This window comes from Microtus ochrogaster (assembly GCF_000317375.1).
Source record: "Microtus ochrogaster isolate Prairie Vole_2 chromosome 14 unlocalized genomic scaffold, MicOch1.0 chr14_random_1, whole genome shotgun sequence".
NCBI lineage: Eukaryota > Metazoa > Chordata > Mammalia > Rodentia > Cricetidae > Microtus > Microtus ochrogaster.
In genome coordinates this window covers 16,944,651-16,967,077 of record NW_004949096.1, presented here as the reverse complement: position 1 = coordinate 16,967,077, position 22,427 = coordinate 16,944,651, and the positions used below count along the sequence as shown (strand labels likewise).

At 50.4% G+C, this 22,427-nt stretch overlaps 1 protein-coding gene across 1 annotated transcript in view; it reads left to right on the top strand.

The window, feature by feature from the left end:
• Alx4 (ALX homeobox 4) overlaps positions 1–19,219 on the top strand; it is a 37,492-nt gene extending 18,273 nt beyond the window's left edge. The window contains exons 2-4 of the mRNA XM_005364122.2: positions 8,691–9,001; positions 15,838–15,966; positions 17,684–19,219. Of these exons, the coding sequence (XP_005364179.1) occupies positions 8,691–9,001; positions 15,838–15,966; positions 17,684–18,013 (770 nt within the window). The 3' untranslated portion in view covers positions 18,014–19,219. The remainder of the gene's footprint in view (positions 1–8,690; positions 9,002–15,837; positions 15,967–17,683) is intronic.
• Positions 19,220–22,427: the final 3,208 nt, after the last annotated feature.

The following is a 22,427-nucleotide window of genomic DNA, read 5'->3' as shown; positions in this document are numbered from 1 at the left end:
TCTACCTTATTTCTTGAGACAGCATCTCTTATTGGACCTGGAGGTCACTCATTGGCTAGGCTGGCTGGCCAGTGAGCCCCAGAGATCCTCCTGCCTCTGTCTTCCCAGAGCTGGGATTACAGATCTGTGCTATTGCCCCTGTTTTTATGTGGGTGCTGGGGATCAAACTCAGGTCCTCCTGCTTGCACAGCAAGCACCTTCCTAGCTGAGTCATCTCCTCAGGCCCTGGTGTTCGCTGTTGATATAGACGTACTGTTTAAAGGAACAGCGTGTTCTGTATTTGACATCTGAATGAGGCTCCTGGGAGCTAGAGAGATCCTCTCTTGGGTTGTGGCATGATGGATGCCTGTGTCTTAGACACCCTCCGGCTGTATTCAAGGATTATAAGGCTGTAGGCCAAGAGTCTCCTGAGATCTATTGGACTTGAGCGCTGGGCATCATTAGTCACTGGAGGCGCTGGCCTGGAGTGAATTCATCAGGACCCAGCTGGAAAGACAGTGCCATCCCCACATGACAGGGGCGGTTCTCTGAAGGTGCTCTCTCCCACCCACTCCGGTCAGACCTCTCACTTCCCATTCGGTCCACAGCGGTGTATCTCCTGTCAGTACAGGCTTTACTGGGAATTCCAGTCTCTGCTTCAGATAAGAGTTTTACCTGAGCCCACTGAACAATTACAGTGGTACTTCAAGCTAGACAGAACAAAACAGACCAACCAAGGTGAAAAAGTCCACACACTTAAATTCCTACTTCTGGAATGCTTTAGTGTTTTCTAATGGTAACCACTCCATGCTGGCCTCACTTTTTATCAGCCCAGAGCTTCCTAGTGATGCGCATCTTTCCACCTGCCAAAGCCCTGTTCTGAAACAGGTTTCAGTCATTCATGAATATTCATGAATATCAGGTGTTCACTGCACAACTAATGTGTCCCCAGTGCAATAGTAAGCATTGGGTGGGAGAGGTGAGGAAAGACCCTGCTTTCTGAGGGGAGGGGGACAAGAGGAACAAAGGAAAATGAGCAAACAGATAAATGCACAATACGTCATGCTGAATGCCAACAGAGGCCATACAGAATGCATAGCATCCACATGAGGAAGAATGTCCTTTGTGCTGGCTATTCTGACCAACCTCGGCTTGCTTCCGTACCGAAGACAATAGCCTGATGGACTTTGTCTCTTGTTCCTTCCTTATGTTCGATGTCATTTTGTATTTTCTCTTTAGTTACACGTTTCACACCATAAAAATAAGAGAGTGTGGAATAAAGTTTGTTATAAATTTTAATGCATCGCCATACAGATTTATGCCCCATCACAAGGCATGATCATAGAGTTCTAAGAGACAACCCACTCCACACCTGGACAGTCAACTCTCTGCCCTCTGACCTCCATTTCTCCCTTTTCCAATTTCATATGCTAACTGAATGAAGTCACACAACGTGTGCTTTCTCAAGATGGTTCTTTTACACACTGTACTGTGATTCTGAGACTCTCCTATACTGTGTGTCAGGGGTTTATTCCATGTCTGAATGTCAGTCTAATGGTCTTGTGCCACTCAGCTTGCTGTGACGATGACAGAGTGCTTGTGACAATCAGTTTAAAAGAATAAAAAAAGGTTCTGCTGTTTTGTAGTTTCTAACCCAACACCTTTCCAGCACTTTTTTATTTATCTCTTGTCAAAGAGAGATTTATGGCCGGGAGGTGGTGGCTCACACCTTTTACCCCAGCACTCAGAAGGCAGAGGCAGGTGGATCTCCGTGAGTTCAAGTCCAGCCTGGTCTACAAAGAGAGTTCCAGGACAGCAAAGGATGTTACATGGAAAAACCCTGTATCAAAAAACTGTGGAGGAGAGGTGGATTTACTTGCCAGGGATGAGCATCATTCTACATGCTAAAATGTTATTCTATAGTATGAATTTGTACCACAGTTAGTTGTGATGCGTTGGGTCTGTGATGATGTTCATCACAGCAGAAAGGGAGAGGAGGGAGACAACAGTGTCCCATAATCCTTTTCAAGGATTATCCCCAGCATCTAAGACCCACCCACACGTTCTACAGACCCCAGCTCCTGAAACTTCTGTCACTGTCCAGCCCTGTCAAGAAGAGGACCAAGCCTCTGACACACACAAGCCTTTGGGGACAGTCAGAGTCAAGCACAACACCAGTGTTTGCTCTCCAGTTTGGGACTCTGCCCCTGACAAATGAGTCTTCATTTCTTTAGGGCATTTGCTGAGCCGAGGGCTTTCTGGGGCCAGGGCTGAATGTAGGTTTCATTCAGCACCACTGACTCCTATTTCTGTATCTCCACTGTGTCCTGGGATCTCACTGTTCAGTAGTAGTGGTGGTGGCCTGCCTGTCCCCGGGTTTATTGGCTGTCCATGTGTCTTCTTTGTTGAGCTGCCTGTTCAAATAAGCCGCCACTTATAAAAAAAGTACTACTATGAACTAAATTCCACACCCACTCCAGATTTCACCATTTCCCCCTAGTGCCCACATCCTTGGAAAGTCAGCCTACTTAGATAGCCTGCCCCCTCCACCTCCTCTGGTCTGTGCTTCTCATTCCTTGCTAGGGCTCTCAGGCTGGAGAGTGCTCAGAATGGGTGCCTTGTCCCCAGCCAGCCTGAGCACTCTGGTACACTCTCCTCTCTGGGCTCACAGCCTCTGGAGTGGTACTCAGAAGCACTCTCTGTGCTTTTGCTGACACATCGCCTGGGTCCTTCTTCCCCTTTGGCATTATTTTATCAAGTTGCCTGCTAAACTGAAGACCTCTGGGCAGAGCCCAGGGGCAGATGAGGTGGGGTGAGGATTTCTGCAATCAATGGCTAACCTTTAGCCTCTGCCCCAGCCCCCCAGGACTGTTTGGACAGCGGTGGGTTTAGTCAGTGCCCTTTAAATAGCATGAAAGGGCCCCATGCTGTCCTGTTTTGTTTAAGGAGATTACATCGGAGCTGTGCACTCCGCCACAGGGTGTGTGGGGCCAGCTTACCCAGGAACAGAGCGAGCAGCATGTCCCCCACAAAGCAGATGTTTGGAGGGAAAATAGATGTAATCAAAACCATAGAGGATAAAATTACTCAGACCCTGTAGCCATATACTCCATATGTATTGCCTATGCCCAGCCACACGCATGCACACATCTACCCACGTCCACACTCACCTATGCATTCTGACATACAACTATACACACGTCTGCATACTCACAAACCTCCCTCCATGCACGTGGGAACATGTCCCCCACACCATCCCAGCTGCAGGCTGGTGCCCATACCCTGAGGCTCACATCTTCTAACCCAGACAGATGCACAAAGAGGCTCCCAATGTGCTCCCAAAAACAATCACAGTAAAGAAGAAGAAAGCACACACACACACACACAGCTTTAGAAGTCTCTCAAGAGTTTTGGATGACCCTAGATGCAATTGGAGAGAGGCTAAGGGAACAAAGGTGGATTTTCCACTTTCTTGGTTCACAAGCTGAAAACTAGTGGCCAACACCAAGTTTGGGACAGCTGGTTCCCAGAAGAGGTCTGTGGCCCATCGGGAAGCTCTTGCTTCTGGCTCCCCACCTGTCAAAACGGCCCATGGGAATGATGCTGGTGTCAGATTGCTCAAGAGCCTCTGACACCTCTGAGGGAAGGCCTTTCAGGATCAGGCATTAGTTTGGACATCCACTTGTGATCACTCCTCATCTCCCTTTTATGGGTCGCCTGGGTCTGGCTGTTGGACATGGTAGTGCACAGCTTTAATTCCAGCACTCTGGAGGCAAATACAGGTGGATCTCTGTGAGTTGGAGGCTAGCTTGATCTACATCATGAGTTCCAAGCCATTGGGGGAAGGGTGGGTGGACCGAGGAAGCCTTAGGTCTGGATGACCCTAGACCCTACTCGCTGCCTTGACTCCGGGACACACCCACAAAAAGCTCCTTCCCTCCTTTGGAAAGGCAGACATCCAGTCAGTATGGAATCCATGCAGAGTGTCCCAACAGCTGGGGAAAAGGCAACCCACTGGTGGTGACCTGGATTCAAGCTGGGCTCTGTTGCTGCTCAGCCTACTCCAGTACTGGGGCCACAGGGCAGTTAAGGGGCCACAGGGTAGCTGGGCAATCTGGAGCCCCCAGAGGCCACTTCTCTTGTGCAATGTGGCCGTCTGAGGCAGAGGCAGCTATTATCTGCTAAGTTGTGGGTGATGGTTTATATCAGAAGTTCTCAACCTGTGGGTCATGTCCTTTTTGGGGGGTGGGGTCAGACAACCCTTTCACAGGTCACATATCAGATACCCTGCATATCAGATATTTATATTACAAATCATAATAAGTAGCAAAATTATAGTTATGAAGTGGCAATAAAGATAATTTTATAGTTGAGGGTCACTACAACATGAGACATTTATATTAAAAGGTCACAGCATCAGGAAAGTTGGGATCCACTGGTTTAGATGCTCGCCCCTCCCTTCTGGTCCTGCTTATTTCCGCCTTCCTGCTTACTGTGTGGAGAGGAACATCCCTTAAGGTCCCTCCTGGCTTTTCTTCTACCCACATTCCCTCAGTCACCTCCAGTCACATGAGACGTGTCTTGAAAGTAGCATGCTTTTGCTTAAGTCTTCATGTTTGCCCTGATTCATGCCTGGTCCCGTCACCTGCTCAACAGCAACTCACGTGTGCAGTGGGGCCCTGGCGCAAGGTGTGCACAGTGGCTGAATGGAGAGGGAGCACCAGGGTGTCTCTTGGCCAGGCCAGGCAGGCCTCATCTTTTCTTCTACAGCCTGTCCTGGCGTATCTGGGCTCTTCCTCCCTATGCTATGATCTGTGAGGAGAAGCTCTCCTTGGGGCCCTGCCCCTCCTCTAGGGAGTCAGAGCTAGTTAGCAAACCCCAGGTCGTGAGAGCTGAGTGGGGGGCTGGCTCTGGCTGCTGGGTAGGGGGAGCACTGCAGGCCACCTGGAAGAAGATTCTCTGACCAGGTGGTCAGAGGCAAGAGTTGTGGGGACAGTGGCCTCCATTAGTAAGGAGTAATCAGACTCACACTGTGGAGGCAGGGATTTTAGACCCATCTCATTGAGGAGGATAGCCAGGATGAGGCAGATTCTGAATACACTAGGCCTTATCCAGGCCACCTTCCTAACTGGCCCCTCTGGATCATTTGACTGGCTTCACACAGGGCCCCAAGTGTTTCCCTCCTCATCCCTAGACCCCAGCTAATTCACTGCAGATCACAGGGGCACAGTAGTGGGGGCCGTAGCCATCAAGCCAGACAGATGTCTTACCTCAGATGAAGGAGCCATGTCCCATGGTCCCGGGGCTGGGTTGAGGAAGGGCCCTGGGAAAATGGACCAGGAACAATGAATCAGATCCCTAGAAGACAAACACAGGCTGGCTAAGAGCAAATGGCCTGGCTTCTAGGGCCACAGGTAGAGGAGCTTATAGGCAGGTGGCGGGAATCTGCTACCTTGAGTATCCAGGGTATCAGGCTTGTCATTCTGAGAAGGTAGGCATAGCTACAGAATTTTGGAGAATTTTTCTTTATTGTCTAGAATAGGGACCCAGGTTCAGCATTTAAAGCAAGAAAATTAGTGATCAAAAGTGGCTGGTTGACTGGGGTGTCATTTTTACCTGCTGGGAGAGGGAAAATCAGTTTTCTTGAATGGAGTGAAACTGGGTACAACCACCACTTGAGGGCAGGCCTCATGTTCAGGAGTAGTTGGGAATGGACTCCATAGTGGTGGTGTGTGTGTGTGTGTGTGTGTGTGTGTGTGTGTGTGTGTGTGTGTGTTTTGGTTACAGTTTAGTGGGTTTTCCCCCTTTTTTTCTTTTTGAGTGGTGTTTTATTTTATTTTCTTGGTTATATTGAGTTTTTGTTTTTTGAGAAGAACATAAAGTTGGGTGGGTAGGGATTGATAGCAGCTCTTGAAGGGTTGGGGGAGGAAAGGAATAGGATCAAAATCTATTTAAAGTTAAAACTTGTTTTCAATAGCAAGAAAAAAGAAAGAAAAGATTGGAGGGGGTTGAAAGACAATTTAGTGGTTAAGGGTACTTGTTGCTTTTCAGAGGACCTGGGCTCAATCCTCAGCACCCACATGATGATTCTCAACCTTCCATAACTCCCAGGCACTTCATATGATACACTACACATTCATATAAAATAAACATTAAAAAATTGGCATTGAGGATTGGAGAGATGGCTTCTTGGCACAGTGCCTGCCATACCTGCATGAGGTTAGAGCCCAAGAACACACCTAAAACAGCTGGGCATGCTGGGATGTGTGCTTGTAATCCCAGCACTGAAGAAGCAAACACAGGCAGAGCCCTGGAGCTCACTATCCAGCCACCTTGCTGTTTCCCTACCCCTCACTCACTTGATCCAGTGGGTGTCTGGATGTGGCTAGGGGTAGAACCTTCTTCTCATCATATGATTGGGCACTGCCATCTCTTCCGGCTAGGCCAAGAACTAGCTCCATACCGAGGGGGCCTTGAAGTGCACCTTAGTCCTCTGTCCTCAAGGGCAGGATTCCTGAGTGCTGAGAGGCCTTGGATTTCTTCTCCCTGGAAACAGGTCCCATACCCACGCTTAGAGAGTAGGGTAGTCCCCGGAACAGAAAGCTGTGTTCTGTGGATAATTAAGGAGTATTCTTTTTACTTCACAGCCTGTTTTTCCTTCGTCTAAATGAGAAGTTGGGCTAGTCCTTCTAACCCTGGTTTCTATGTAGTTGCCCTCAACTGGCCCCCTTTCCCATGGGGTGATCCCAGCTCCAGGCTGGATGCCTGGAGACACTACCAGGTTCCATGGGGCCAGGATAGGCCTAGGGAGCAGGGCTAGGCCAGCAGGGGTGGTGGCCTTCTTCCCTGGCCTGGCTGCCAGGAAGTTGCACAAGAGGAATGTTTATTTTTGGTGAGCTGGGTGGGATTTCTTTCCTAAAAAAAAAAAAAAAAGAAAGACCCAAAACATAAAACTTATTTGTCTACCAGGAAGATAAATATCTTTGCTGGAAGCCCTTGGCCCAGCTGCCAGCTGCAACTCGCACAGTGATGTCGCCTAAGCTGTGGCCCACTGTGTGAGCTGGGCTCACATGGCTGTCATCTGTGACACCTCTGGTGGGTCCGCCGCGTCTGTGGCATTACGCTATGAGTGGCCCTTCAGGAGCTGCTTTCAGGCCTACTCTGGGCACTCCCCTCTCCTTCTTCTCTTTAGTGCCACAGAGCTGGAGGGAGACTGACAGAGGCAGACAGTCTCTCTCACCTTCCCTTCTGCTCACAGGGAGGCCGGTAAACCTGGAATGTCAGCCCCCCATCCTCAGTCTGGATGGCATCAGGAGATCAAGGATAGAAGCATCATTGTGACCTAAAAGGCAAATTGCACAATCTGTTTCCAGAAGAAGAAACAGAACATCAGAATGGGTGGTGCTTGGGGCAAATGGGCAGAACTTGACTGTACTTAAGGATTTTCTACAATCTGCCTCCAAGTTTCCTTTAATTGTTCTCTCATTGTCTTCTCTCAGAGTCTCAGATAAGGAATATGGCAAAAAGGGAGGGGGGCTCCTCACATCTGGAGACATGTCTTGATCCCAGCCTATGGTGCTTTTATACATATGTCTGAACCCCAGGGACTTTTCTGTGGAGGCTTGTCCTGGGTCATCCTCCTCTAAGGCTGGCAGGCCCTGTAAGTCTGCAAGGCCAGACCAGAGGCTACTACCTCTCCATTTCTCACAACCCATAAGGAATATCCCGTGGGTATCTTCATTCACCCCCAAGTTACAGAGGGGAAAATAAACCACAAAGGGGTTCATTAAGGAACATCGAGGCGTTGAGCCAGAGGTGTGGCAGACACACCCTGGAGCCTGGCCCTAGAGCACAGGCTCAGAGCCCTCTGCAGCAGCAAGGCAAGACTGTCTGCCCAGATGGACCGATCTGGGCCGACAACTCCCACCCTCCTAGACTGGTCTCCACCTCTCCACTCTTGGCCTGCATGGTTTGACTGGGTTCCTTGTAGCTCTGAGCTTCCAGGATTCTACCATGGGGTCCCCATTCTGTCAGCAAGTAGCAGTAAGGGCCTAGGCTGTGAGCCGTGTTTATGATGATTCCTTGTGGCCCCAAAGAGGGGATCCTCAGAGGTGAGGGCCTGAACAGCTGTGGTAGACAGTGGCACCTGTGGCTAGTGAAAGGGACCCCAGCAAGAGCATCCATGACTCAGTGAAACCCATCTGCTAAAAGCCCCTCCGTGGGCAGTGAGACCAGTGTTACCAGTGGAGTGGAAGGTGAGGGTGACCCTCTCAACACTAAACTCCGGAGACAGTCACCAAGGCTCCTCTACTGAACTCCATGGGGACCACACTATGTGCCTCAATGCTGGTCTTTCTCTCTCCCACCAAGTCCAGTGTGGATGAACGAGTTTTCTCCTCTCTCAGTATTGTGTTAGCTAGTCATTGGGTCCATTGGTTGTAGGAGAGGAGTCTCACATGCACAGAGTAAGGAGAAAGTCCCAAAGGTCAGACAGGCAAACCCGAGAGTGGTGCCAGATGGACCCACTTAAGGATGATGCCACAGAAGGTGAGAGAAGGGGGGGGACTTGCCCAAAGTTACCCGGCATGTTGATGAAAAGCTAGGATATGAAATTTGACTCTCTTGAGCTGGTACTCAGTGTGCAAGGGGAAAAGTTTTCTCCACTTTCCCTGGCTGTATTCAAGCGTCTAACCTTTCTTTCTCTTCCTCAGCCAAAGAGAGCAACCTGGGTGAGCCAGAGTTGCCCCCTGACTCTGAACCTGTGGGCATGGACAACAGCTACCTCAATGTGAAGGAGACAGGGGCTAAGGGGCCCCAGGACCGGGCTAGTGCTGACATCCCAAGCCCCCTGGAAAAGACCGACTCTGAGAGCAACAAAGGCAAGAAGCGGCGGAACCGCACCACCTTCACCAGCTACCAGCTGGAGGAGCTGGAGAAAGTCTTCCAGAAGACACACTACCCCGATGTGTATGCACGTGAGCAGCTGGCTATGAGGACGGATCTCACTGAGGCCCGTGTGCAGGTCAGCCAGAGTGACAGGCAGGGACCCACGGAGCCCCCCAGCCTTGGGCTCCAGATGCAACTGGGAGCTACTGACTACTGTGGGCTATGCCAGGTTTTCCTTACCCTGGGAGGGCCTGCCAGGCCAAGAGAGAATCTGGCCACCCCATACCCCCTTCCCCAGTTATAGTAGATCTGCTCAGCCACTATATTCAGCTCTTTAGGGTAAGGTCAAGAGAGGGAGGCTCTGTGGAGGAAGGAGAAGGTTGCTACCTGTGAGTCCAGCCTTAATTGAAGGACAAGATGGTGCCATGTCTCATCTGGAAGGCCTATTTCTCTGAATGGAGATGAACAAGGCACAGACATTCACAGGCCCATAGTAGAAGCAGAGATTAATATCCTGTCCAGCTGCCTCCTGCATCTTTCAGGACCCAATCAACATGCCTCCTCTGAGGAGACTCTTGGCAATCATGGCCAATACAATGCCTACCATCACCACTACCCAAACCCAATTCAACCCAACTCAGTCAAGTACACCTAACACAGCCCGTACAACCAACTCAGTGTAGCGCAAGCCACCATACACAGACCAATTCAACTCCAAAACCATACAACTCAGTACAACGTGGCCCAGTCACTGCACAACACAATTCAGTGCAGAGGAGCACAGACTAGTACAACCTCCTTCAAAACAGTACATCTCGCTACACAAATATGACAGCCCAGAACAAGGCAATTCAACATGGTGCGACTCAGAACACACAGTTTAACCCAGTAACCTAACCCAATTACACACTACAACCCAATAAAAACAACATAACAACACAACACAGCCCAGGACAACCAACTCAGCACAGCAAACTCACCACACACTCACCAGTTAAACTCAGTACAACCCAACCCAGTGCAACACAACACAGCACAGTAAATACAACGCAGCACCTCGTGTACAGCTCAGTGCAACCCAATGCAACATAACCCACCCAACCCAACACAGCCCAGTACAACCCAACTCAACACAGTGTAACTCACAATACACAGCTCAGTGCAACCTCGTACAACCCAACCCAACACAAAACATCCCACCCAACCCTATCCAATTCAATATTACTCAACCAACCCAATACAACCAACTCAGCACATACAGCTCAGTTCAACCCAGTTCAGCACAACAAAACTGAACCCAATGCAACACAGTACCAGACAATGAAGTCAGCTCAGTTCACTAAATACAGCCCAAATGAACTCAGTAGAGCTCAGAGTGCCCACTCAGCACTGATCGACCCAGCTTGACTCTGCTAAACAGCACACAATACCATGTAGCCCTTTATAACTCAACCCAACTCAACATAACCAAAGCAGATCACTTTCTTCTGCTTGTCCTGCTTCCTCTCCTGGGTAGACTTTATGACTGGTCACGTTATTCTCTTGCCCCTGAACTGAGAGATCCTTGATCATCCACGTGTGTTGCTTTTGAGATGGGTCTCATGTCACTCAGACTGGCCTTTGTCTTACTGTGGAACCACAGCCGGCCTTGAATTATTGGCCACGTTGTCCTGCCTTTCATGCCCTGGGATTATAGATTCGGGCCACAGCTATTTCACTTCTGTGTCCCCACCAATTAGAGAAGGCTGGGTGCCGAGCAGCATGTAAGTTTGTGCAGCTTCGCACAAACCAGTGACCCTGCTTTGCCCAGAGGTGTGCCCCTCTGCAGAAAATCATAGTAAAGAAAGTGAAAACCCAATCTGCCAAAGCACATACGATCAAGGCCCCACACTGCATTCAAATTTCAGTTTAATATGACATCAACTCACGGTCAGGCTGCTTTCCACTCAAGGCATGGCACGAATGGAGCATGAGAGTTCCTAGCTATCAGGCAGAAACCTGACATTTGAGTAGAGAGGGTTTTTTATTTTAACATATATTTTAATGTGTGTGTGTGTGTGTTCATGTGTGTTTGGAAGTGGGGGAATATGTACGTACAAGTCTATGTGTGTGTGTGTTGTGTTTGTATTTTCATGTGTGTTTGCAAGTGAGGGAAGATGTGTGTGTGTATGTGTGTGTGTGTGTTTGTGTGTGTGTGTGTGTGTGTGTGTGTGTAGCCAGAGGTCAACATTAGTGTTAGTGTCTTCCTCATTTGCTCTTGATATCATTTTTTAAAAAACATCTTTTTTTTTCTCTGCACCCTGAGCTTGCTGATTTGGCTAGACTAGGTAACAACTAAGCCCCCTGTCTGCCCCACTTGCCGGTGTTGGAGGATATGGGTGCACACCTCCATACCTGACTCTTTTAAGTGGGGTCTAGACCTCCAAACCCAGGTCCTCTTGCTTCCATGGCAAGTATTTTACAAACCGAACCATCTCAGCAGTCCCAAAAGAGTATTTCTTCTTAATGGGCATAGCACTGTGGTCTGGGCCCTGGGGAATCAGAACAAAGAGTCCTGGGCAGACTCGTGGACAGGGTTGCTTTTATTCTACTCATGGTTCTGAGGCATCAGTTGAGTGCCCATCAGCTTCACCGAGTCTCGTTTAACACACTGAGGTATCTGCCATTTAACCTGGGTACATAGAAAATGCAAAATGGTTGCCAGGAATCCTGCAGCCCCTTAGACACTGTAGCTGCTAGGGCATGCTGTAGTCTCATGGTTTGTTGAAGAACTGCAGAAAAGCTTGGTTTTGCTGACATGCTATGCCATGGGGCCTTCTGAAGCCCTGAGATTTGAGCTCACAGATGAGTCCGATTCCAGCCTCAGCTCTAGCCCAGGACTAGGGGCAGGGAAGGAGGGGTAGAGAAAGGAGTAACTGGTTGCAAGGCTACAGTGCCAGTAGGTAGCATGTTGGCATGGGACAAACATGTTTGCTTTCTACTTGTATGTGTACCTGTGTGCATGTGAGCACCACATACATGCACACTGCTCAAATGAATTCGAGTATGCAGAACAGAGTTCAAGGAACATTCGGCAGGAAACAGAGAATGACACAGAGCAAGTCACTGATATCCACCTAGCACACTGCTTTGTGGACACACATAGGCATACACAAGCCTACTTCCAAAACGGTGAGAGTATTTACAATTAGAGATTGATTTTAGCTTAAGAACAGAAACAGTGCCAAGAAGTGAGGTTATTGTGTTAAAACAAGCAAGCAAACAAACAAAACCCCCACCATGATAAAGTTCATTATTATCAAATTCAGCTTTGAACTTCCTGTCAGCCAAGATAGAAAGGGAAACCTTAATTTATTGTCTATCAAATTATTGCAGCTATACAAATACATTACAGATATATACAAATATACAGATATATTACACATTATTATACATTATCAAACATATTCCTATCAAACAGGAAGGTTATAGAATTACAGAAAGGTGTTTCAGAAAAGACCCCACCATCTTTTGATGAGGAAGAAAGACCTGCATGTGGGAAGTGACTCCCAGAGTTAACAACAACGCAGAACAGCACCGAGCCTGGAATCCAGGGCTCCCCAGCTCTAGGCCAGTGCTCTTCCACTTTAGCTTGCAGTTCCTGGCACATGCCAGACTGTTTGTCTTTTTCTCTGTACAAAAGCAGCAGGGTGGGTGGGATCTCCATGTGCGTCAAACCTCTGGGTTGAGCTGAGCCTGGCAGTGCCCTGGGGGTGGGAATGAGTAATGCAGGGGTGTACTAGAACTGCAGTTTTGCCTGTCTTTGTGGAGTTTGCTCAGGACACGCACTCTGCTGGTGGCAAACCAGGTGCCTGGTGTGCAGTGACGGCAGGAACAAGGAGGGGGCCATGAGGGGGTCCCACGATGGTCCTTCATGGGAAGCAGCCTGGGGTCTGGCCCTGCTCCAGGGGGCTTCAAGGCCTCTCTCTGCTGTCTGGGATTCCAATCTCCACAGCTGGTGTCTGAAGACAATGAGACTGAGGCCTCCCCGCCCTGGGCCACCCCGCCCTGGCCCCAGATGGGCTGCGGTTAGAGATGCCTCCTCCAAGACAGTCGGTTCCTTGAATGGCCTGGTCCTCGGGAGAGGCCTGTGCTGAGTGGGCCAGGTCCGGGTGGCCCAGGAACGGGGTGGTCCTGAGCGCAATATGTAGAATGGAAGCACAGTGGGGACCTCAGTGAGTTCTCCTCCTGGGGGCTATAGAGACGAGTCTGCGGTTGCACAGCCCTGAGGCACAGAGGCACAGCTGGGGGTCAGAGATGGGAGAACACATCAAGTCTCTGCACAGAGATGTGGATCGGAGCACGGAGGGACCACCGGGTACCGTGCGACCTCCTGGAGGATGTGAGGACATTGAAGGTCAGTCAGGCTAATAGCCTAAGCTAACTGGGGGACAGGAAAGGCAGGGACAAAAAGCTCAGGCCTCAGGAACATGGAAAGGATAGGGACAAAAGACCACCCTGGGAAGGAGGTCCCAGGCAGGCCAGCTCCCACTGATCTAAGTGTCTCCACTCTGTGCCCACCTCCTATCTCTATCAAATAAATCTTACCATGACCTTTTTCTACTTCTTTCCCCAAACACTGTTCTTGACTGCCCCTTCCCAGACAATGGGGCTTCCCACCTCCCTCAAGCCCTGTATCCCATCCTTCACCCACTCCTTCAATTCCTTCAATTCCAGGCCCCTTTGCCAGACACTGGCTTTAACCCTCCCTGAGTCCTCGGTTTCCCAGCCCTCAGTCACATCACCCACCTCTCTATCCCCACCACAAAAAGGACCTGGAACCCACAGACACAGCAGCAGCAGCTTCTCTTGCCTGGGCCCCACCCCCAGAGATAGGAAGGAGCAGAGCTGTGTATTTTGGTGCCTCTAGTGCCCCTCTCCCCAGAAAAACCTGGGAGGCTGAGGATGGAGCGGAAGGCTGAGCTCAGTCTGCAGGAAATTAAACATGAAATAAAAACAACCTTCTCTGATTGACTCCTCCATCCAGCCCCCAGCCCCCACTGCAGCCACTGATAAGGTGGATCCCATTTCACAACGCAGAAGACCCCCCCCCCACGTGCTCCTTTCTCCCAGTGGGCATCCTGGATCCCAGAGTAAAAGTACTCCTCCCCCAGGCTCAGGGGCAGGGACAGAGACTCTGAGCCTCGGAGAAGGTTGCTCTCCATGGAGGGCACAGGAAGGACGCTCTAAGTGTGTATATGTATGTGCACATATGTGAGTGTACACACATGGCCAGATAGTTGTGTTTGCGTGTAAATGTGTGTATATGTCAGATTAGGAATGTGGAAGTGAGCTGGAGAGGAAGTGCACCCATTTTCCCTTCCCAGCTCTCACGAGATCTACATCCTGGGGGTTTTCACCACCTTTCTTCAGCAAGAGAATGAGGTCAGGCGCAACTTGAGTGCTCTAGAAACTCCATGCTGTGTGCTCCCATCTGCTGTCCCCACAAGGCACCACCTCTACGAGGATATCAGCCTAGACCTTAGTTTAATCCCATTCTGAAGATGTGGAAATTGAGGCTCTGGACAGTGCAGGCATAGCCTGGCAGGTCATAGCCACTGCAGAAGGCCAGTCCCTCTGCCATAGTTCTGAGGAGTTTGGGTGCTCACAGGCAGGTGGGGAGGCTACTCTAGTCTCCATCCCAGCACCGTAGATTGCCTTGACTAGGGAAGCTTCTGTCCTGCCTGTCAGTATTGTCTTTCCTGTGGTCTGGGCCCTATGTGAGTAGCCTGGTTGCAAATCACCATGGTTCAGACCTGTCCAGCCATTTGTCATTGCAATAGGACACTGTCATAGGCAAACTTCACAATCAAGAACCACACAACTGAGTTACAAAATCAATATACCTTTTAAAGTGTTTTAAGAAAGTTTATACTTCTTGCTAGGCTGTGTTGATAGCTGTCTTGTGAGGCCACAGACTGAGCACACATTGCTGAGGTGTGTCTGTGTCCACCTGAATCTAGAGACCACTGGAAGGTGCAGAATAAGCTGCAGGTGTCATCCTCCGAGGAGCAACTGGTCTACCCTCTTCCCACTGCTTCCTCTCCCACGCTCTCTGGGCTCCCTCCACTCTGTTCATAACCAGTTAAGGCTCTTAGAGTAGCAGTCTGCCCCTTGCCCTTGTTTTCATGTCTTGGGTGATTCTCAAACACCCTACCAGAGTCTCCACAGTTCCTCTAACTCAGAGACCCCTCTCCTGGCTGAGTACTTGGTCAAGCCAATGGCCCAGCACTTATGCCTCAGTAGGATTTTCATCAGTCTCCCCTACCGACACCTTCCTAGAGGCGGCCCCGAGCTGGTGTGTGCAGCCCTCTACCATCTGGCTCCCGTTTTCACACATCTTTTCCTGACTGCTGTCACTCCAAAAGGCCTCACCCACTAACACTAAAGGGAAGTTCTGAGCAGACTGTTTCTCTCCGATGGATGCAGGAATGTGTGTACTCTGGATTTGCATCCATAGGCAGGTCCATGAGGACTTCAGGACTGTGTGAGACTGGCTAAGGGAAGAAATTTCTAGAAAGGTCTTCATAGCTTGATGGGATTCTTCCTGGTGTTTGTGATCCTCAGCAGATTATACACAGCACTAGGAAGACAGATAACCAATGGCTCGTGCTCATTCTCCTAATTTATGTATGTGTGTGTGTGCATGTGTTTGTGTGTGTGTGTGTGTGTGTATACATGCAACATTTGCCTGTTCTGGAATCTGAACCTTAAGAAGTTAGGCCCCAAATCACAATTATGGTCAATGTAGTGTAGGCAGCCTTCCTAATTCTGACAATTTCACACAGTTAGTTGCTATACCAAAGATTGAAAGGTGGAGGCTGACTCTTTCTGTGTGCCCCTAACATACACACCAGGCTGCTGGAGTTAGGGAGCAATGTTCGCTGTCTGAGAGCAAGATCTGAGACCTGTGACTGCCACTTTGTCCTGTAGGTTTGGTTCCAGAACCGGAGGGCCAAGTGGCGGAAGAGGGAGCGCTTTGGGCAGATGCAGCAGGTCCGGACCCACTTCTCCACCGCCTACGAGCTGCCCCTCCTCACTCGAGCTGAGAACTATGCCCAGGTAAGTCTTCTTGCCCAGCTGTCTCCTGTGACCCCAGTCAGCACTGCTGGTGCATAGAGGAGGAGGGCTAGGCCCAGGTCTCTGTCCCTGGCGGTGGGAGACCTAGAATGTTGGGGCAATGTATTCCTCTGCTGTGGTGTCTGGCAGATGGAGACCAGGTGTTAACAGAGTGCTGGCTGTCACCTGAGGAAGGGAGCGCTGCATCTCCAGGGCCGTGGCCAGGTTGGAAAGCACGTGGAAGTCTGGGCCCAAACAAAGCTTCCTCAGTCTTAGTCTTGCCGCCTTTATGTGTCTCCAACCCTCTGAGCCCAGCTTCTTTGCTTATAAACGGGACAATATAAGTGTCCATTTCAGCTCTTCTATCACTGTCGTAAGGTCTAGAGTCGTGGTTTATGGGTTTGGCATTCGGGCATCTGCCTGCTGTCTCTCCTCCTTTCTCCAGCAACTTCCTGTCTGTCCATCAGCCAGAACGAGGAGTGATGTGAGTGATGGATGGATGTCCTCTTGACTGAGTGTACCCTGACACCTCCCTCATGACCTCCCTCTGCTCCTGTGTCCGACTCCCCTCTTCCTGGTGGCACTCTGCCTCCTGTTCTTGAGACTCTCAGCAGCCAAGTGCGCCCGGGTATGGTGCTGTCAAACAGCCTCTGTCCATCCCAGCCCTGACCTGCCTGGCTGCCCAGGATGTGAGGGTCAGAAGGCAACCCTAGAGGTGAGGCTGAGGAACGTGAGGACATCAGCTTCACCTCTGGTCACATTCTGTAATACCTCTCTCCCTCTCCCTCTTTCCTCCTAGAGCCAGCCTCTAACTCACTCTCTTTGCCCTTGACAGCTACCGTCTGAGCTCGGAGCTAGAGGGAGGAAACAGGAAGAGACCCTGCCTGTCTCTCCCACTGCTCCACAGACTGCAGGTCCTAGACCATTTCCAAGAGAGGGTGGTGGTCACATTGTCCCCTCTTTGGGGCATGCTGAGGCCAGAAACAGGACATGGTCAGCCTGCAGGCCGTTCTTGGGACCAAGAGGACTAAGTTCATGAGGGCCTTGAGGACCCGGTGCCCACCTGGCACTTTTAAAGGCCTCCTTGAGTTCTTTCCAAACGCTTGGGTTGGGCAGGCAGAGAAGCCTGTCTGAAATAACAGAGAACCTAGAGTTTAGAGAGCATAGTCCTCTCTTCAAAGGGGGACCTCTGCACCCCAGATTTACTTCCTCAAAGATGCTTAGAGGGCAGAGGAAGGTGAGGCCAGAAGTGGGTGGTGGGAAGAGACAAGGAGTGACTGTCATTTCAATGGAAGAAAGGTGTGGGGGCTGGGTCACCTTTTCACTGCTGGGCTAGCCGGGAAGGCTCAAGGCACTGACCTAGGTCTATGGGAGCATTCAGATGCCTGTCCCCCACATCGATCCCCATATCACCCCAACCTGCAAGTCCAGAGCCTGTGTCCCCAACAAGATGCTCTCAGGTTGATCCAGAGTAATGCTTTTACTGGCCCCTGGGGGAAACTGGACACTTAGTCCTTGCTACTGAATGTGGAGTATAGATCTACTCTGGGAATTGAAATCCTAAAACATAAATTCACCTCCAAACTCACTGGGCATCCTTAATGTTAGACAGCTAAGAATGGTTTCATTGTAATGATGGACAAGTGAAGAGGGTGAGAGCCCCTTCTAGACCACTGCCCTCCTAGCTGGCTTGTGACATCTCTCCTTTCACTGTCCCCAGATTCAAAACCCATCCTGGATTGGCAACAATGGTGCTGCCTCGCCAGTACCAGCCTGTGTGGTCCCCTGTGACCCAGTGCCTGCCTGCATGTCCCCTCATGCTCACCCTCCTGGCTCTGGGGCCAGCAGTGTCTCCGACTTCTTGAGTGTCTCTGGGGCTGGCAGTCACTTGGGCCAGACACATATGGGCAGCCTGTTTGGAGCAACTGGCCTCAGTCCGAGCCTCAACGGCTACGAGATGAACGGCGAGCCAGACCGCAAGACCTCAAGCATTGCTGCACTGCGCATGAAGGCCAAGGAGCACAGCGCAGCCATATCTTGGGCCACATGACAGAGCCTCTCCTGCCAGTCCTGATGCCATGCTCCTCCCTGGGGCCTTGGCCACATCCCTGCCTTCCAGGCTCCGAGCTTCCCACTTGACTCTCCTCTTAGGAACCTGGCCTGGCCCAGGGGCCTGGCCCTCAGCACTTTCAGCCACCCCAAGTCTGAGGCCCTAGGGACTACTGGGAAGGAGGGGGCGGTAGGCCCTTACCCCTCCCTGGCACTGAGGCTGCAACCCCTGCTCCCTGACAAAGGCAGTGGAGAAAGCCAGGTGGCTCTGTGAGTAGTTTTGTATCATGTAAGCTGAGGCCCTGTCTCTCTTTGTGTTCCTTCACCCTTCCATTTGACTTGAGTTAAAGTTAGGCTCCCCTCCAGACCTAACAGCTTCAACAGTCCAGCCCCATCTAACCGTCCTTTCTTCTGTGTGGTACCCTGCTCACTGGGTCTATGGCTATGTGTCTTAAGGAACAAGGTGCCTTGCAGAGTCAGCTCCTGACCGCCTTTGCATCCCAAACGCACATGGAACCCCACCTTCTTTATCCAAGGCATCTGATCATCCACCCATTCAATGGGCCTTGTGACTGTAGCTTGACTGTCCCCTGTGATGGATGCACCTGGGGAAAGTGTGACAAAACGGAAGGACTCTGTTGCTGTCCGCCCGTAAGGATGACCGAGCTCCAAGGAGATATGGGCCTGCCTTTGATCCTAAAATTGGTTCTGGTTGACATTGTTGGGGTGGGGTGCCAGGTGTGAATGGAGGCAAGGACATAGATCTGTCACCTCCACCACACGTGACCATCAGAAGCCAGAGAAGCTCCCAGAATGATGACCACAAGGAGGACCCATGGGTAAAACCGGGGTATCACCTGGCATATTCTACGGTGGGGAGGTCTCTTGGTCAGCACTGGAGCCTCCCAGGGTCCCTCTGGGAGGAGTTGAGATAATTCATCCTCTCCCTCCTGGTCACTCATTGGGTCATGGGTTGTGGTCACTCATTGGGTCATGGGTTGTGTCGTGGTCTGGAAGAATTTATGCCTTGGAAGACATAAGTTAGAGCGCAGGGCCACGGCTGAGCGGCTCAGGAACAGAGGACATGTGACCAGCTTGGCCTTTCTATGCTCAGACTAACCACGTCCACCCACCACCCTGCCGCAGCATCACACCTGCCGGAGTTTCCTACACAGGGTAGGTGGTGATCGGTGCCCCTCTAGGCTAAAAGGAGAGCTGCTTTCTAATCGCCCTCCACACCTGTTAGAGATCCTATCCTAACTGCCCCAGGGGCCATGGTCTCTGCCTCAACTGGTCTCAGGAAAGGCTCCAATTCAGGCCCACTCTCTCTGGCAGAAAACCCTTCTGAAACCAGTTCCCTATCTGAAGGAAGGGGCTCCCTGTCTACCTGACTTGACCTGGAACTAGGAATTAGCATTTGAAGTGACCCTAGCTGTCACCTGAGCTGAAGCACAGAACCACCCTTGAGGGAGGTCCCTCAAGCAGGTGGCCTTTCCCTGAGGAGACACACTTGCCTTTTCTACCTTCTTCTGCCTTGACTATTGTCCGTGAGGCCCACTAGGCTCAGGGTTCTGCTCACTGAATGGCCTCTCTCTTGGAATGAGAACTGAGGATCCCTTCCTTGGATCTGCTCTAGGTCTCTGCGGGTGAGAGGGAACCACAAACCCTTGTTTGTGTCCTCATTTGCTCTGGAATGCAGGCAGAGTAAGCTCTCAGCAGAATGGAGACTCTGGCTTAGCCCCCTAGTAAGAGCCAGATCTCTTGAGAAGCAGTAGCCCTGGAATAGATCTAAGCAAAGAGGGCTTAGGTATTGAATTTAGTGTTCCTGGTGACTCGGCTGTGTGTTTCAGATGTCTGGGGAGCAAGACCTCCAGTTTGGAGTGCACTGAAATAACTCACCCCCTCAGAATCAACCAGAGAAGGAAGTGCTTAAGGGCTGGAGCAATTCCCTGGGGTTCTTCATGGCAGCTGTGATTGGGGAAGGGCAAGTGGGAAAACGTCCCTACCCTAGGTAATCAGTACAGAGTGAAGAGCCAGGACAGCGCAGAAAGGAAGGAGACTGGGTTTTTGGTAGATTCTTCTGGGAGTGGCATATAACTTCCCTAGGTTTTATTTCTGGCTAGGCTACTAGACCCAAGTCAGGCAAATTCTAACCCCTAAGCCTCAGAATGGAAAGGTATATAGCAATAGCTGATTGTTTCCCACACAGTCAAGAACTGACATGCCTTCCACCATCTCTCCAGATGCGGCAATTTCCACCCAGGCTGCTCTGGAGGGCCTTGGTTCCCAGGGCAACTGGAGATGCTCTGAGCCTCCCTCATGTCTCACATCTCCTCAGCATCCCAAGTCTCCAGAAGAGAATTTTGGGGTGCTGTGGTGCATAGTGGGCCTTAGGTATGCTCTAAAGTAACAAGGCTTTCATGGCAACCTAGCTTCCCAAAGAATCAGGTCTTCCAAAGGTCCAGATGAAGAGACAGGACTCTGCCTACTGGGTGGTCACTACTGGACAGAGGCCAGCCTTGCCTGGCATCAACCTGGTGTGTCACAGAGAGCAGCTATGCCTGCCTCAGCTCATTTCTCAAGGAGGCCCTTTAACAGCACAAGGGCCAAAGCTCTGCTACAGAAGGCATGTCTCCAAGATTTTTTTTAGTTGTTTTAATTCTTTTGATTCTGCTCTCACAATCATGCCTCCAACTTTGAGAAGCAGGATGGGTGGGGATTTAGGCAAGGAGGTAGCAAGATCCAGGGGCTCCCCAGTACACACTACAGGGCTCATGACTGACACAGCTTTGATGCCTCATCTCCCTGATCGGACAGAAAGGATTCCATGGAAACCACCATATTTCCTTTACATGGTCAATTTTCCTCTGGGATATCCTTGGGCAGATCATCTCTGGAGACTCAAAGGAACCCAAGGTCCCAGGTCAATGGGAATGACTCTGACTGTCAGGTACAGAGACAAGCAGACCCAGCAGAGGGAGAGTGCCAAGCAACCTTGCCTTCAGGGTGCTAATCAATAACCATGCAATTTCAAGCCAGGACAAGCTTCTATTTCTTTCCCTCAGCCCCACTGTGCTGCAAGGATGCCATAGGGAGGAGTTCCCACCGGACGGTATTTCCCACCCTTCCCTCTCTTTTCCTTACCTTTCACTCACACATAGAGCTAGGCCTGTATACTACTGATTTTGGAGGACCGTTTTCAGTGTCTAATAACCTATTTGGGTGTGCAGTGGTCAGAAAAAAAAGAGAAAGAGAAAGCAGAGTGAGAGATGGAACATGAACCTCAACCAAAACTCGCTGTTCTTGTAGGCTATTTTAACCCTGTATAAATGCAACTTTTTCTTTAGCTTAATGGCCTGGGGTGGAACATTCAAATATATATATATATATATATTAAAATACATTAAAATTTCAGAAAAATGTAAAAAAAAGTGAGATCTGTTCCATAAAGTTTTACTGCCTATACCACCATGTAACTACATTATAGCAAAAATATTAAAAGAAACATTCTTTTCTTTTAAAGTAAGTTATTGCACTTACATCTTTTGGAGAGGGGAAGAATGTGGGAAGAAGCGGGCTGAGGGGCTGAGGTGGGTGGGATGCAAGGCAGAGGCAGCTGACGCTCCCAGAACCCCCTTTGTCAGGCACAGCCCAGACTGTCTGTTTGGTTGTTGTTGTTTGCAATAAACTCCTTCCTCCTCTCAACTGGAGTCTGTCTGTTTTGTTCCTGACTTATGACAGATGAAATATGATCAGAGAGGTCTCTGAAATCTCACGTTAATTGAAGTCGGCAAAAAAATACTAACAGTGCCCTTTTGAACTGCTGACACAGTGCAGGATGGGTTACCAGGCTAGATTAACAACAGGTGGCCAGCCAAGCCCTGGTGCAAAGAGGGGTGCATGGTCTGACAGGGTTGGGGATGCACGCATCCTCTGACTCTTGAGTAGTAGGTGGGCCAGAGGGGCCTAAGCCTGCTTCTTAGACAGTAGGATGGGTCATAACCAAAGCTCCTTGCCTCTCCTGTGCCCAGTAGACTATACCAGAAGGGCGTCAGCAGCTGTCCTCCACACCCCTGATGTCCCTGAGAGCCGTGCTTTCAGAATCTGTTCTGGAAGCCGGATGAGAGCCAGAGCATCAGGTCCTGCAACCCTGCACCGAGAGTGCAGGGCAGGCCTCTAGGAGGCGCAAGACCCAAGCCTGACCCTAATAACAAGTACTGCATGGTAGCAGGGACTTTCCCAGCAGGAAAAAAAATGGACAAATGAGTCTGAAAGCCAGGCTGTGCGGATGAAGGATGAAGCAGACAGGGGCTGCAGGATGTGACGCAGAAAGAGGCAGCTAGCATGAGGAGCAGGGTGGCACAGGGTGCATCTGTCCCTATCTGGCCTAACAACCCGTGGGGAGGACTAAAGAT